Consider the following 15308-nt stretch of genomic DNA (forward strand, 5'->3'; position numbering starts at 1 on the left):
TCCACCACTAAACCACATCTTTAAGTGCCACATCTACATGTCTTTTAAATACTTCCAGGGATGGTGACTCAACCACTTCCATGGGCAGCCTGTTCTGAAATGCTTGACAACCCTTTCACTGAAGAAATTTTCCTAATATCCAACGTAAACCTCCCCTGCCACAACGTGAGGGCATTTCCTCTCATCCTATCACTTATTACTTGGGAGAAGAGATCAACATCCACCTTGCTACAGCCTCCTTTCAGGTAGTTGTAAGGTCTCTCCCGAGCCTCCTTTTCTCCAGGCTAAACAACCCCAGTTCCCTCAGCCACTCCTCAAAGGACTTGTGCTCCAGACCCTTCACCAGCTTTGTCGCTCTTCTCTGGACATGCTCCAGCACCTCAATGTCTTTCTTGTAGTGAGGAGCCCAAAACTGAACACAGTAATCGAGGTGTAGCCTCACCAGCGCCAAGTACAGGGGGACGATCACTTCCCTAGTCCTGCTGGCCACACTATGTCTGATAAAAGCCAGGATGCTATTGGTCTTCCTGGCCACCCGGGCACACTGGTGGCTCATATTCATCTGGCTGTCAACCATAACCGCCAGGTCCTTTTTCACTGGGCAGTTTTCCAGCTGCTCCTCTCCAAGCCTGCAGCATTGCATGGGGTTGTTGTGACCCAAGTGCAGGATCCAGCACTCGTCTTGTTGAACCTCACACAGTTGGCCTGGGCCCATCAATCCAGCCTGTCCAGATCTCTCTGTAGAGCCTTTCTGTCCTCAAGCAGATCAACACTCCCACCCAACTTGTTATTGTCTGCCAACTTACTGAGGGTGCACTTGATCCCCTTGTCCAGATCACTGATAAAGATATGGCCCCAATACTGAGCCCTGAGGAACACCACTTGTGACCGGTCACCAGCTGGATTTAACTCCATTCACCACAACCCTTTGGGCCTGGCCATCCAGCCAGTATTTTACCCAGCGAAGAGTACATCCATCCAAGCCATGAGAAGCCAGTTTGTCCAGGAGAATGCTGTGGAAAATGGTGTAGGCAGACAACATCCACAGCCTTTCCCTCATCCAGTAAGCAGGTCACGTTGTCACAGAAGGAGATCAGGTTAGTCCAGCAGGACCTGTCTTTCATAAACCCAGGCTGACTGGGCCTGATCACCTGGTTGTCCTGTACATGCTGCGTGACAGCACTCAAGATGATCTGCTCCACAACCTTCCCCAGCACCAAGGTCAGACTGACAGGCCTGTAGTTCCCCAGATCCTCCTTCTGGCCCTTCTTGTAGATGGGCATCACATTTGCCAACTTCCAGTCAACTGGAACCTCCCCGGTTAGCCAGGACTGCTGACAAATGACTGAAAGTGGCTTGGTGAGCACTTCTGCCAGCTCCCTCAGTACCCTGGGGTAGATCCCATCCAGCCCCATAGTCTTGTGTGTGTCTAAGTGGTGCAGCAGGTCGCTAACCATTTCCCCTTGGATTATGGTGGCTTCATTCTGCTTCCGATCCCTGACTTCCAGCTCAGGGGGCTGGGCACCTAGAAAATAACTGGTCTTACTATTAAAGACTGAGGCAAAGAAGGCATGAAATACCTCAGCCTTTTCCTCACCCTTTGTCACTATGTTTCTACCCACATCCAATAAAGGATGGAGATTCTCCTTAGCCTTCCTTTTGTTGCTACTGTATTTATAAAAACATTTTTTATTGTGTTTTAAAGCAGTAGCCAGATTAAGTTCTAGATTGGACTTTGGCTCTTCTAATTTTCTCCCCGCATAACCTCACAACATCCTTGTAGTCCTCTGAGTTGCCTGCCCCTTCTTCCAAAGGACATAAACTCTCCTTTTTTGACCGGAGCTGCAGCCAAAGCTCTCTGTTCAGCCAGGCCAGTCTTCTTCCCTGCCAGCTCATCTTTTGGCACGTGGGGACAGCCTGCTCTTGCCCCTTTAAGATTTCCTTCTTGAAGAATGTCCAGCCTTCCTGGACTCCTTTGCCCTTCAGGACTGCCTCCCAAGGGACTTTGTCAACCAGGCTCCTAAACAGGCCAAAGTCTGCCCTCCAGAAGTCCAAGGTGGTGGTTCTGCTAACCCCTCCTTACTTCTCCAAGAATTGAAAAGTCTATCATTTCATGATTGCTATGCCCAAGGTGGCCTCCAGCCATCACATCACCCACAAGTCCTTCTCTGTTCTCAAACAACAGGTGCAACGGGGCACCTTCCCTAGTTGGCTCACTCACCAGCTGTGTCAGGAAGTTATCTTCCACACACTCCAGGAACCTCCTAAACTGTTTCCTCTCTGCTGTATTGTATTTCCAGCAGACATCTGGTAAATTGAAGTCCCCCATGAGAACAAGGGCTAGTGCTAGTGATTGTGAGACTTGTCCCAGCTGCTTACAGAATATTTTGTCTGCCCTGTCATCTTGGTTGGTTGGTCTATAACAGATTCCCACTATGATATCTGCCTTGCTGGCCTTCCCCCTGTTTCATACTGTGGTTTTGGTTGGGATAGAGCTAATTTTTTCTTCTAAGTAGCGAGAATAGTGCTGTGTTTTGGATTCAGTATGGGATATGGTATGAGAAGAATGTTGATAATATACTGATGTTAATACACTTTAAACTACGACACTTACCCATAAACACTCAATCCTATCATCACCATCAGGCTCTAGACAGTCAAATGTTCCTTTGTAGTATGAACTTTTCCCAAGTGACGTGCAATCCTGACAAATAGTTATGGCCTGCTCTCCAGTTTGGAATGTCATCATTACCAGCATCTTTTCGCAAACTCTGGAAAGGATCAACAGCCTACACATTACTGCCACTACATGGCAGACTTGGCCTAACTAGAGGACCTCCTGCTAACAACCTTAACTAGAAGGCAGAAGTATTTAATGCAAAGATCCCTACAGCTATTTCTTGAAACAACAGACTTTTTTTTTCCACTTAAACATATCCAGCATATCAAATAGTGAGGACTTCCCAATATGTTCATTCAGCAGATAAAGCTTAAAAAAAAAAAAATAATCAACGGGATCAAAAAGCAATTCATAAACACTGTGGAACAAAAACTCTGCCAGGTGAATTCATCAAAGCATATTTCTAGTCAACAACACTAACAATTAATTTTTAGAGCCAATGCATTGGTCCTTTTAGGCTGGCAAATGACAGACTCTCATCCCTATAGAAGTGATGTAAGATATATTGACTAACCTGAACTGAAGTCCTGGAACTGCTGTGCAGACACCTGAACTAGCTCTGAAAAAGCTTCGTTATGGCCAAAGTATTTTTTGATTGACACATCAACTTATTTCAGCTAGGCTCTTCCTCCATGTAGGCAAGATTACTGTGACAATTACTACCACTAGTTTACAGAGGTATCTGGATACAGTTTGTACGGAGAAGAGCCAGGGCAGGTCAGTTCAATCCAGTGGAAAATAACTAAATCCAGGGACTCTGCTCTGGACTTCTCTATGCAAAGAAGTCAGGGAGAAATGAGATCACCACGGATTAAGCTATAGAAATGGATTAATGTGAAATGCTGTCCTGTGGAGACAGAGCACGCAAAGTGCTCCTGTGCTTTAGACTCTACCTTATTTCTGCTTATTCTACAACAGTCTCCAATGCCATGGAGAGAAACCTGCAGAACAGAACAATGACAGCTATTGCCCTGAGACTGCTTTACTTGTGGGGTCCCCAAGTTTCATTGGCACTGAAGAGCTGCTACTGCTTAACTTGAAGATACTGAAGGGGGAAGAAGGTTCAGAAAGCAATTCAGAAAAAGCAAGAGTCAGCAAGTATCTTCTCCAACAAAGACTAAGATTTACCAACTGTGTTATCAGGGATCAGATCAGTATAAAAAGTAATCTGCCGAATTCCTTACAGAATTAAAGGCAAGGAGAGGTCACCTCACCATCTCACTTGGTACCAAGAACAGAGAACAGACTCTGAAAAGCATGTTTTCAAGGCAGTGTACATTGTGGAAGAAGCATGTGAACATACAGCAGTAAAAGTCTTCATGCATGAGAGAAGCACCATTATCCACTTAAAGCTGCCTGAAAACAGTGTAACCTCCACCAGGAGAGGCATTATCTCTGTGATAGCAAATCTATACATTTAAAAAAAAAAAAAGGGGAAAAGGAATAAAAAAATAAAATAAAATCAAAGTTTACTCTTTGTTACCACTTAAAAGAGTTCTTATTTTCCCTGAAGTGGAAAAGACTTCTACTTTCTGTTGTTCAAGAGTTCAGACCTAAAATATACAAAGGAATGCTATTTCAATAGCATGTCCCATTTTTATAGAAAACGTTAATCAGATTAACACTGTATTTTGTTGCACATCACTAGGGAGAAGGGCAAGTGCTTTCCTAAAGAACATCAAGAATTCCAGATAAACTAAAGATGAAGAATCTCTACTGCACACAGTCCAACTTCATACTCATTCTAGAGAACATGCCACACAGCTGGCACACATTTGTTTAGTGGTCAGTAAGGACAGATCTTATGGCCGGGTCCAGTTAAACTTACTAAGTTTAGGTACAGGTTGTGTATCCCAAAACTGGTATTTACGTTTGGTAGCCTCATCAATATTCTTTGCTGGGCCTTGGCATGCAGAGAGCAGCTCCATTGCTCTCTGGATGTCTTGAAGCTTCTGCATTGGAATGGCTGGATTCTGCACACAGAGACAAAAGGAAGAGGAAGCTTATTCAGTATGTTTACTTTGAACAATTGTTCAAACATACTAATTTATTTTACTGTTAGGTGTTCTTTCATGTACTCTTCTCATCATGGTTAGTTTAAGTATAACCTTCAGAGGCAGGAGGGTGGAAAGTTAGGTGGGCAACAGAGGAGCAACTTCACAAAATACTTAATAGTTTTGAGTAGCACTTGCATTTAACCATGAAACTTCAGCATTTTTAACACAAATACTGCAGCATTAAGGCAGGATACCAGTATCACAATAAAGTGCTTCTTATATTCCCTGCCCCACCCCTCACTTGGTAAAATAGAGTAAAACAGCAAAAATCAGATCAGCTTAGATATCTAACAATCTAAAGATACCAGAGACACACAGAGATTTTTGAAGTTCTACTTTACACATACAATATAAAGTAATATTTAAATTCACTACGGTCCAGTATTTCAGGTATGCTGTATTGCTACAAATACCCACTTTTTAACCTTAGTTGTATTGTATCTGTCTTCTATTAGCTTGCAATTATTGTATCAGGTACTTTCTGCATAGTATCATATGTAGGAGCTAACCATCTTGCCACTAACACCAACTGTGCCAACACTCACAACTAAAGAGAATTTTAACTGATAGAAGCAGACAGACATAAAATAAACCAACTTTCAACTTAAAAGTTGAAAAAATCTTTACAGAAAAGTTATTTGAAAAGCATAAAACCTAAGGCTAAGCATTTCTAAACTGAGCTCTTAAACTGTCACTTTTGATCACTCTGAGTAAGTGTAACTGGAATGAGAATTTCACCTGCATAGGAAAGTATAGATGAATAATGGTAACAGACTTCTAAATCTAAAGGGATTTTTCTCTTTTTTAGTCTATTTATTTGTTTTGCCTTGTTATCTCCCAAGTGGTAAGTCCTGTTCTGAGACATACTAACAGCATGCTTATACCCAGGTTTTCCCAGACTGCAGTGCAATAAATACATTTGAAGGAATAGTCTCAAATGCACTGGAAAATTTTAAGCAATTCTGCATCGATTTCAAGCCAGATGTTTTTTTTACTGAATATCAGTGGATCACTATTTCTGTATTTCACTTTCTTTCTAGGATTCACGTGTTGAAAAACCACCGTAAGTTACATGTAATTATGATGTAAAGCTTCATTTGGATGGGCATCTGCCTCTTGTATCCCCAGTCAGAAAAGGAGCAGATCTCCCTGCCTGTAGCTCAAGCAGGGCATCATTTTCTATTTATAATAAAAACTTGTACTCTCTAAACATTATGCAATTTCTTTCATTAATTTAAGTATTGCAAAATGTTACCTGTGAGCATGCTTTAAACACCTGTCATCTGACTAGTTATGAATTAACATATTTACACATTTTAGAGCAACACTATTGCAGCATAAAAAAAACCCCCTATTTCTAGATCCGGATTACAGTGACATAAGTTACTTTTCTCAAATAAAAATCAATTTGTCTATTACACGCTGTGGCCTGATACAAATACTTCTAATGCCACTAGATAAATTCTGGAATCTTATCAGTACATTATGAAATCATACATAAACACTAACATACTGTAATTTATTTTGTACATTTATTTTAAGTCTCTAATGTTTTTTCTACATTAGGAAGAAGAAAACAGAAAATCAGAAAAAAGATCCTAGGTTCTAAAATGATCTTACTAGCACATATGAAGTAAAAGGTCATGTTCTGGTACTAAATACAACATGGCTAGGGACATCAGGAGGAATCTCATTTCCTTTCAAAATATTCAGAGATCAGCCTGGCTAAGTTATTAAATTTCAATCCTTTTTGATTTCCTTTAATGGAAAGCAAGAAAAACCTACACAGAACTTCACATGAATTAGCAACAATAGTGACTTTGTTTAATTTCAGTTTAGGAGAAGTATCTCCTCACAGCACGAAATGGCACTGTAATGCAACAGGGCTGAGGTATACAATGCTCTTTTTGTCTCAGTTTTGATGACAAGATCTGACCTCAGACCTTTGATGTCCCTGATCCTTGTAGCACAGTCTGTGAGACACCCATTAACCACGGCAGAGGGAAAGTTAGGGATCACTTCGGAAACTAATCATGCACAGGTCCCTAAGAACAGACCGCATGCATCTGAGCATACTGAGGGAGCTGGCTGATGTTACCACAACTAGAATCTATCAAGTTTAAAAGGTTATAGCAATTGGTGGAGGTTTCTTACGACTGGAAAAAGGGAGATGTCACATCCATCTTCAAGAAGGCAAGGGGGAGGATTTTGAGAACTCAGCGGTCAATACTGTTTAATAATCTGGATGTGACAAAGCGTGCTTTCTCTGCAAGTTCATAGATGATACCTAGTTGGGAAGAATGGTTAATATGCTGGACTGCAGAGCTGCTATTCAAAGCTACTCTGACAGGCTGGAAACAGAAACTTCATGAAGTTTGACAAAGGCAAACGCAAAGTCCTGCATCTGGGACAGAAAAAGCACATGCAATGGCAGAGGCTGGCATGGACTGGCTAGGAAGCAGCTTTGCAGAAAAGAACTGGGAGAGCCTGGTGGGCAAAGCAATGAACATGAGCCAGCAGTTTGCTGGCCAGCAAAGAAGGACAGCTGCATGATGGGTTGTACCAGTAAGACTGGCCAGCAAGTCTTCCCCTTTATCTGGCACCCCAGATCACCTCTCAGAGTTTTGGGTTCCCTATTACAAAGAAAACATTGACATAATGGAGTGAGTTCAATGAAGGGCCACCAAGACGAGTGGGGGTCTGAAGCACATGACATACAAGGAAAAGATGAGACCTTGCTTTGTTCAGTCTTAAGAAGAGAAGGTTAAGGGAGTAGGAGAAATCTTATTGCTGCCTAATGGGAGGATGTAAAGAAAACTGAGCCAAGTCTTTTCAGAGGAGCATAACGATAGGACAAGAAACAACATCCTTGGAGACCAAACAACCTGATCTAGGCCTAAGCACACTGATCTAGTTGGATCTGCCCTAAGCAGGAGGTTGGTCGAAAGACCTCCAGAGGTCCCTTCCAATCTAAATTATTCTGTGATCATGGTCCAGTTGTAAAAGAGTTTGAGGTTACTTGGTTATCGCTTGCAAACAGTCATCTTGCATTAGCAATTCATGCCACATGCTTTATAGAAACACAGTATCAAAACATGTGGCAAGATCAGAAAGTACTTAACATCTCTGTACATATTTTAAAATGTCCCCTGTGCCCCACGTGCCCATTCAAAGCAATGGGGGTGACACAGAGAAGATCTAAAGGGACAACACAAAATCTATCGGTATGTTAATGAGCCAGAACACAACTTTTTTCCCTAAAATTAGTTGGTAGCCACAATGTACTTGACAAATCTTACAGGATGAATAGTACTACTGGTACAATGGTGTAACTTCCTCCACATTAATCTGATAAATCAAATATAACTATTTCAACACGCTCAATGGTCCATAAACTTTCTTATCATCATGTTATAAACTTCAGTTCTCAGGCTCAGATCTCTCTCGAGATAAAAACCATATGTTAAAAGGCCACCATGTCACATTATTCACCATTCATTCAGAACATGGTAGTCAAAAGCACACAGACAATGCTATTTTATCACAAAGCCCACAAAGATTGTACATCCCCTCACGTAACTGTGCATTCTTATTTACAGTGGAGGGCTCTCAGGTGGCAAAACATTTCTTCAGTCTGGATCTCCATGTTAGAGATTACCACATTTTATGTAAGATGACATGGTGGTGCTTGTTTGCCCAAATAAGACTCTGGTTAGCACAGGAGGTACACCTTCCCTCCTACTGCTGATGCTCGCCATGAGATAGCATTTGGCTGTACAAGTAACTGAAACTGCACTAAGCCAAGTCAGATGGTGGCTAAAGGCAATTCATCAAACACAAAATCTATTTAAAAGCATCACCACTGCAGATTAAGATTCCTTGCGACAAAGCTGTCACTAGCCTGAGTTCTAACTGCTGGAAAAGACAAAACACCTCCTCCTCTGCTTTTCTTAGAGTACACCACCACTGTGGCAATGATGACAACTCTCCAGCTAACTTCACACAGTCTGCAAACACCAGGTCTTACCTTGCTTCTGTCTCTATTCAGGACAGTAACCATTTGCTTAATTCTGATGTGTTATGGCAGAACCACCAAGTTGCTTTTACAAAAAGCAATGCACAAATTAAAATTAAATTATAAAGCAAGCACAAATTAAAACAGAACCAGGCTCTCACTTTTGAAGGCTGTTGAATTTTAATCTCCTGGGAGTCAGATGCAGAATCTGATTTGGTGCCTCCAGAATTTGGTTTCTCCTTTTTTCTCTTCTGCTTCTTTTTCTTCTTCTTCGCTCCCAAATCCCCTCCAGGACTTCTGCCAGAGATTCAGAGAATGTGCAATGAGAAAAAAAATCAATACCACCAAGCTTAAAATTCAAAAAAAGTTAAATATGGAAAAATCAGCATTTTAATATGCAAAATCTAACAGCAGTTAGAATGTGTAGAAAAGGCAGGGAAAAGGAAGGAAGGGGGAAAATGGAGCATTGATGAAAAACTTCCTGCGAGTGCTTTCTAATTTGTTTTATACTCAGACCCTAGCACAAGCAGGCGTTTTGACACACTAGTGTCAAATTGTGGCGCTCTAGAACAGCCAGTGCTCTTCAGGCTATTACCCAGCATAAACATGAAACAACCAAATTCAAGAGAGTTTGGAGGAACTTGGGAAAGTGCAGGAACTGAGGAAGGTAACCTCCTTGGAAATTTTGCAACTATTAGTGGCCCAGTATCTTTTCCCCTTCATGCTCAACCATCGGGCACATCGGGATTTGAGAAGAATCCAAACAAAAATTTTGTTTCTAATTTACGTAGTGATGAAAGTTTTGCTGAAATCTCAGTAAGAAACAACACAAAACTAAACAAGTATTTGTGCTTTAAAACAGTAAGTACAACAGGGTCAACTAATTAAAAAAAACCCCAACAAAGTATATATTGCACTTGCAGATTCTGTCATATTTTGACTATTGATAATACAACTCCTTTCTTCTTTAAGGGGATTCTAATTTGACAAATAATCAAGATATAGAATCAAGATTAGATTAGAATTTGCAAATGTGGGAAGTGTTGGCAACTCTCAGACAGAAGGCAAATAAGCAGGCAGTGAGTCAGTTAACACTGAATCCTATTCACGAGGTTAATTTCCCAGCAAAATCATATGTACATAATGCAGCTCAAGACAGATATTGGGGTTTGAGGGGCTTGGGTATTTTTCACTGGAAAATAAAAAAGTCAATGCAACAAACAATTCTTTATTTTAATTCTGGAGGGGAGAAAAACCAGATATGATACTGGCAAACCAAAAGAAGAACTCGGAACAACGTAACTAAAGTTATTAAGATCAACGTGTCTGCAAGGGGCATGTTATTCACTGTATCATGCTCACTTTCAAGATTACAGTGCCCAGCAGTATATAGCATCTACACCTTGTCAGAGCTGAAGTCCGCAAGAAAACACCCAAATGTCCAACTGGGAGGCCAAAAGCCTGCAATTAATCAAACATGCAACCAAACAAAGACTCATTTTTGTGCGATCATTACTGCTCTGTAGAATACCCCGAACTGAAGGATCAACTCCGAGAAGTCCTTAACATTCACAGTTACACCCTCTGGGATGCTAACTCAGACCAAGGAGTTACTCAATGGACACCGGTGTAGCAGACCGAACACTCTCACAGGAGAGAGAATTTGTAGTATCTACTAGAAGTCTGCAGAAACAAAAGGTGGAGTTGTAGAAGTGAGGCAAGGAGAAAATTTTCTGTTGCAGAATGAAGATACTGCCTTATCACCTAGACGATCCTGTTAACAATTTCCATACTCTCAGCTTAAAATAATCAAATTTAAATCTATTTGAAGGCCTGTATACCAAGCTGACATTTTGTACAGAATTTAAACACAGAACAGACCCAGAGGCCTAGCAAGAGGTTATAAATATGACAGAGTGAAAACCCAAATGTGTACAAGACCTAGGACTTTACCACCTCTTGCACAACTGAGATAAAAATACTGGGGGAAGCAATTTCACCTTTGCTAAGACTCGTTTAATGAGGTGCTCTTCTACTTTCTTGAACTGTCCACAAACTTTCACCTTTTCCTCTAGTATCTCGCACACAGCAAACGATGCCACTGTGTCCTTGAGCTAACTCCCAAGGGCTTTTGTGTTGAACATAAGTCTACTAGGAGTTTCAGCAAACACCGTTCTTGAACAGACGCCCTCAGCAGGCACCGAGCCCTGAGTCACATCGGTGCAGCTCACTTGTCTTCTTGCCTTTCAGCAGAAGCTGGCCCAAATCACACCACATGGGAATTCTGCTTACTGAGATTACCTCAGGGTCAATGTTTTATTTAGTTTGGTGAAATAATGAACAACTGTACTCAAAAAAAAAAGTTTGGCAGCTATGGAGAAAAAGCAGCTTTGCCAAGCTTTACTAATGTTATCCCCAGTTAAACTGTACTTTTACCAGGATAATCTTAGTTTGTTCATTGACCAGCTCAAGGTCTTTTTCATATAGAAATCCATATTTTTTAGCTGGGAAAGAGGGAAGACAGGACTAAATTGCTGTACAATATACACGGTGTTTAAAACTACTAATCTGGTATAAATTTTCCGAAATCCCATCCTTGGTTTAGGACCTTCAGGTTTAGAGCCTTCACACTGTCTCTTGCAAAATAAATACTGGTATCTTTGTCTGACAGGTTACCCAGGGACCATTCAGTGCAGTTATTTATGCAGAGTCTCCTGCTTGGATCAGTCTTTTTTTACTGTTACAGTCCACAGAATGTAAAAAGAGGATTTAAAGAGAGATCCACTTGTCCTTCAACTATTTAGGCACGCCTGCAACCCAGACATTTGGCAACAGGCAGCACACAGAAACTTCTATTGAGTAAACAGGTTTGTCCAACACAAGTTACAACCAGAGATACCAAGCAAATTAGGGCAAAAGCAAAACCAAAACATCTCCGGATTTCTCATCCTTCTCATACTTTGCCATGAAACGAACCGAAAGGCTCTAAAACTGGGAGTGAGAATGGCTGGGAAGGGAGGAACTTTGTTGCTCAACTTGCAGTAATTATGCTTGACGTGACAGCACAAAGGATATGCAAAGGTAACAGGATTAAAAGCAAAGACTCCTATTAAAAGCTCTTCTCTTAATTAAACATTCTTGTGTGCTAAGATCTGAGTTCTTTGTCTGGTCAGATACGCCTATATGATGACACCATGAAATGTATCTCGACTCTTAGAAGCTGGGGGCAGGGGAGGGGGAGTTTCCTACTTCTATGAAACCTGACCTTTAAGCCTGAATCTCTTCTGCTGAACTACCCTGCAACCGTTAAAGTGACACAACTCAGAGCGCAGGTCCCACGTGGGAAGCAGTAAAAGGATATGCAACTCAGGTTGACACTACATCTACCTGTCACGTCAGGAAACGTAACCGTTTCACACAACAGGTCAACGCATCTGTCCCAGTCCAGTCCACCACACAGACCACGGATGGTTATACTAGGAAAAATATTCAGCATTTTGACTGTGTCAGTCTAGTAGAGACATGCTTATACCAGGAGCACTTTACTGACAGGAGGGTGAGCCTACACACTGAGGCTGAGGTATACCTAAGCATGGACATGGTCTAAGATATTTTTAACTGCATCCACAGTGACAGTTTTGTCAGTCTGATGAATAAGAAAGAAGTGAGGCCAGCACAAAAGCAACATGCAAATCCAAATTCAACTGAGGCAAAAGAAGAGTCAAAAGACCTAATTCTGCCCCAAAAAGACTTAACCTTGCCACAGAAACAGGCTATGGATATGACTCTGAGACAGTCACATAGGCCCACAGTTCTATGATTTTGTCTGCAAGTTACAAATGCAAGCCCATGATCCCACCCACATACCTTTCCACTTATGTACACACATCTGGTGTTTTGCATAAATGTGAAAAAAGACTTTTGCTTCTCCCTGCATATGTTTTTTTTTTTTTTTTTAAACTGAAAAATGGGGATACTTACTGCATTTGGGGAGGAGTGTGGCAAAGGCAGAGAAACTTACTTTGTGGGGCTCTGAGCAAAACCATGAAAAGCTGAGATGGAAGAATCAGGAGGAGCGTGACAGTTACCCTACTCAGGTGGTCAAACTGTTTTGGCTCCCTTGGTTTTGATTTGAGAGTATCTCTCCCACTGAATAGACATCAGTGCCATTTTAATTGCCTTTTTGGACACGAAATTCTGCTTTAGCAGAAACAGCTTTTTGTAATATCAACATCTGTTTTAAATTACATGGAATGGTAATTTTAAGTTAGTAATTTCTCAAATTTAAAACCAACCATGTACTTCAGATGTTTATTTCTAAGCTGCAAAGGCCTAGGCCTGTATGGGGTTTTTGTCTTCACAGTATTTTTTCTCTCACTGTAAGTGAGGTTGCAAAACTACATTTCTGAAGATATTATAGAGACCTTTTGATCACAAAAATCAGATCTCATGTATATGGGCAAGACTCCAAAAAATATCAAATTAGTATTATTTATGCTAGGGCTGTCCTTGGTTCATAAAGAAAATGGAGGCTTAGATGCAAAGGGCTTTCCCATTGCTGTATTAGACTACCACCACGTCAAGACAGTAAGGTGGTCCTGACCAGAAGGCCTTATGTCCTTCAAGTTCCACTTACTAACAGACTACCACTACTAACAACCTCCCTGGACAAAGATTGCATTTCCATACATTTCAGTACTTAGAAATGAAAGTTTTTTGAGTACGACAACCCAGTAGCAATGCCTTAAAATCTAACCCAACAGATATTCCTCAAAGCTCTGTGTCTCCTCTGCCTCCCCCTTCAAGTCTGTAAGGCTGTACTCCAAGATGTAAATCTCACCTGCTAAAACTGAGCACTGCCTCCAGTACCTTAAAATTTTTTTTTTTTTTAAATCTAGAAGTAGTGCTGGTTATAAAGTTGCCACTTAACAATAATCAAAGGGGTATACTACTAAAACAATCAAAGTAAATAATTTGTGAGGGTTGGGGAGAGTTGTTTAAAGGTCATACTTTTTCCTCATCTGTTTACTAAATGTTCTACGCCCAAAGCCTTCTCGCCATTGAGCATAAGGAGCTATTTAGAATTAAGTAAGAGACCTTACAAAGCTAGGCTCAGCAGGATGGATTCAGGTGTAATAAACACATTTTTTCTACATACACACCAACAAAGCTACTTTGTAAACAACACTTTATTATGAAACAGAACAAATACAGCATAATGCATCTAGCAGGAGCAAGCTGCAGACACAGAATAGAAGAACAGCAATGACTCACACAACATACATAATCCTGCATCTAAAAAACAGGAGCAGAAACAGAGGACAAAGACATTTGCACAGTTGAGAGCTATGAAGCGGTATTTTCTGCTGCAGTCATTCAGTCCTCAAGCAGATAAAAAAATAGCAAATTTAAAAAAAAAAAAATCAAAGTCATACATATATATACAAGCCATGGGATTTTGTGGTCAGTATTATAAAGACCTGTTTTCAGATGTCAAGACACAGCTTGAAATTAACTTCATTTAGTCTTACACGTCACACATACGCTACCTCCTTCTAAAAAAGTGAGGGTTAAAATACCATGAGATTAAATACTGATCAGCAGCAATGGAGACCATTCAGAATTTAGCAAGTCAGTTGACAGAGAGCCTCAAGCAGTAAGGCTTGGTAGATAAAACCTACCCTAAAAGCTCAAAGCAAACTTTAAAGCTACCTCGAAAATTAATATACTGTGACAAAGAGAAAACAGGGAATAATTAGGCTCTTACTACCATGGGTTAATCTCCCAGATCAAAAGCAGATCTTTCTGTTTGCTATAATGTAAAATTTTTCTTTTCACTTGATGGAACGTGTTTGAATACTTCAGCCTGCAGACAAACAGTAGCAAACAAGATTCTCAAAGACTACAGAAAATAAAGTAATTCAAATGTCAGTATTAGACTTCATGCATCTGAAACATGACAGAAAACTGATACTAATACTTAGGGGCTTTTTCTACTGGAATGATCTACCACTAATTTACTTAAACTTCATATTACTTAGAAGCATTCAGTTTCTTATTCAAAGATGAATAAAACAGGTTGTTTGAAATACTCATTAAAATACATTCAGGATATTCAACAAAAACAAGTTTTGGGGAGAATGGCATACAGCCCTCAGCCACAGCGGTTGTTGTCCCTCAGAGCTCAGCAAGACCCATGCTGGAGCAGAGCAGCAAGCTGCAATTCAGAACACCAAAGTGCAATTCTTTGTTTCCCGGCTGCTTCTTACACACTGCTTCTGCACTCGCTGCCACAGCAGCCCGCGCGCGGAGCCACAAGCCTAGCTACACTGCAGAGGGCAGCTACAGCTCGGTTGTGCACGCAAACAGAAGAGGAAACTGGAGTAGGAATAAGGTACAATGAATTCTAGAGAGGTATCACCCATCTATCAAACAATCCTGCCTGGCACGTCAGGTTGGCTCCTACGAAGAGCAATAAATAATCATTCTCTGCTCTTACTGGTGTTACTTTTACGTATTTGGGAATCATCAACTGTGGCATATTTACGCAAACAAA

At 40.9% G+C, this 15308-nt stretch overlaps 1 protein-coding gene across 1 annotated transcript in view; it reads right to left on the reverse strand.

The window, feature by feature from the left end:
• Positions 1-15308, reverse strand: part of NMT2 (N-myristoyltransferase 2) — a 32365-nt gene that overhangs the window by 15300 nt on the left and 1757 nt on the right. Inside the window, exons 2-3 of the mRNA XM_074865009.1 lie at positions 8914-9049; positions 4509-4653 (exon numbers count right to left, since the gene is read on the reverse strand). Coding sequence (XP_074721110.1) covers positions 4509-4653; positions 8914-9049 — 281 coding nt within the window. The remainder of the gene's footprint in view (positions 1-4508; positions 4654-8913; positions 9050-15308) is intronic.

The sequence above is a fragment of the Strix uralensis genome, chromosome 1 (assembly GCF_047716275.1).
Source record: "Strix uralensis isolate ZFMK-TIS-50842 chromosome 1, bStrUra1, whole genome shotgun sequence".
Lineage (NCBI taxonomy): Eukaryota > Metazoa > Chordata > Aves > Strigiformes > Strigidae > Strix > Strix uralensis.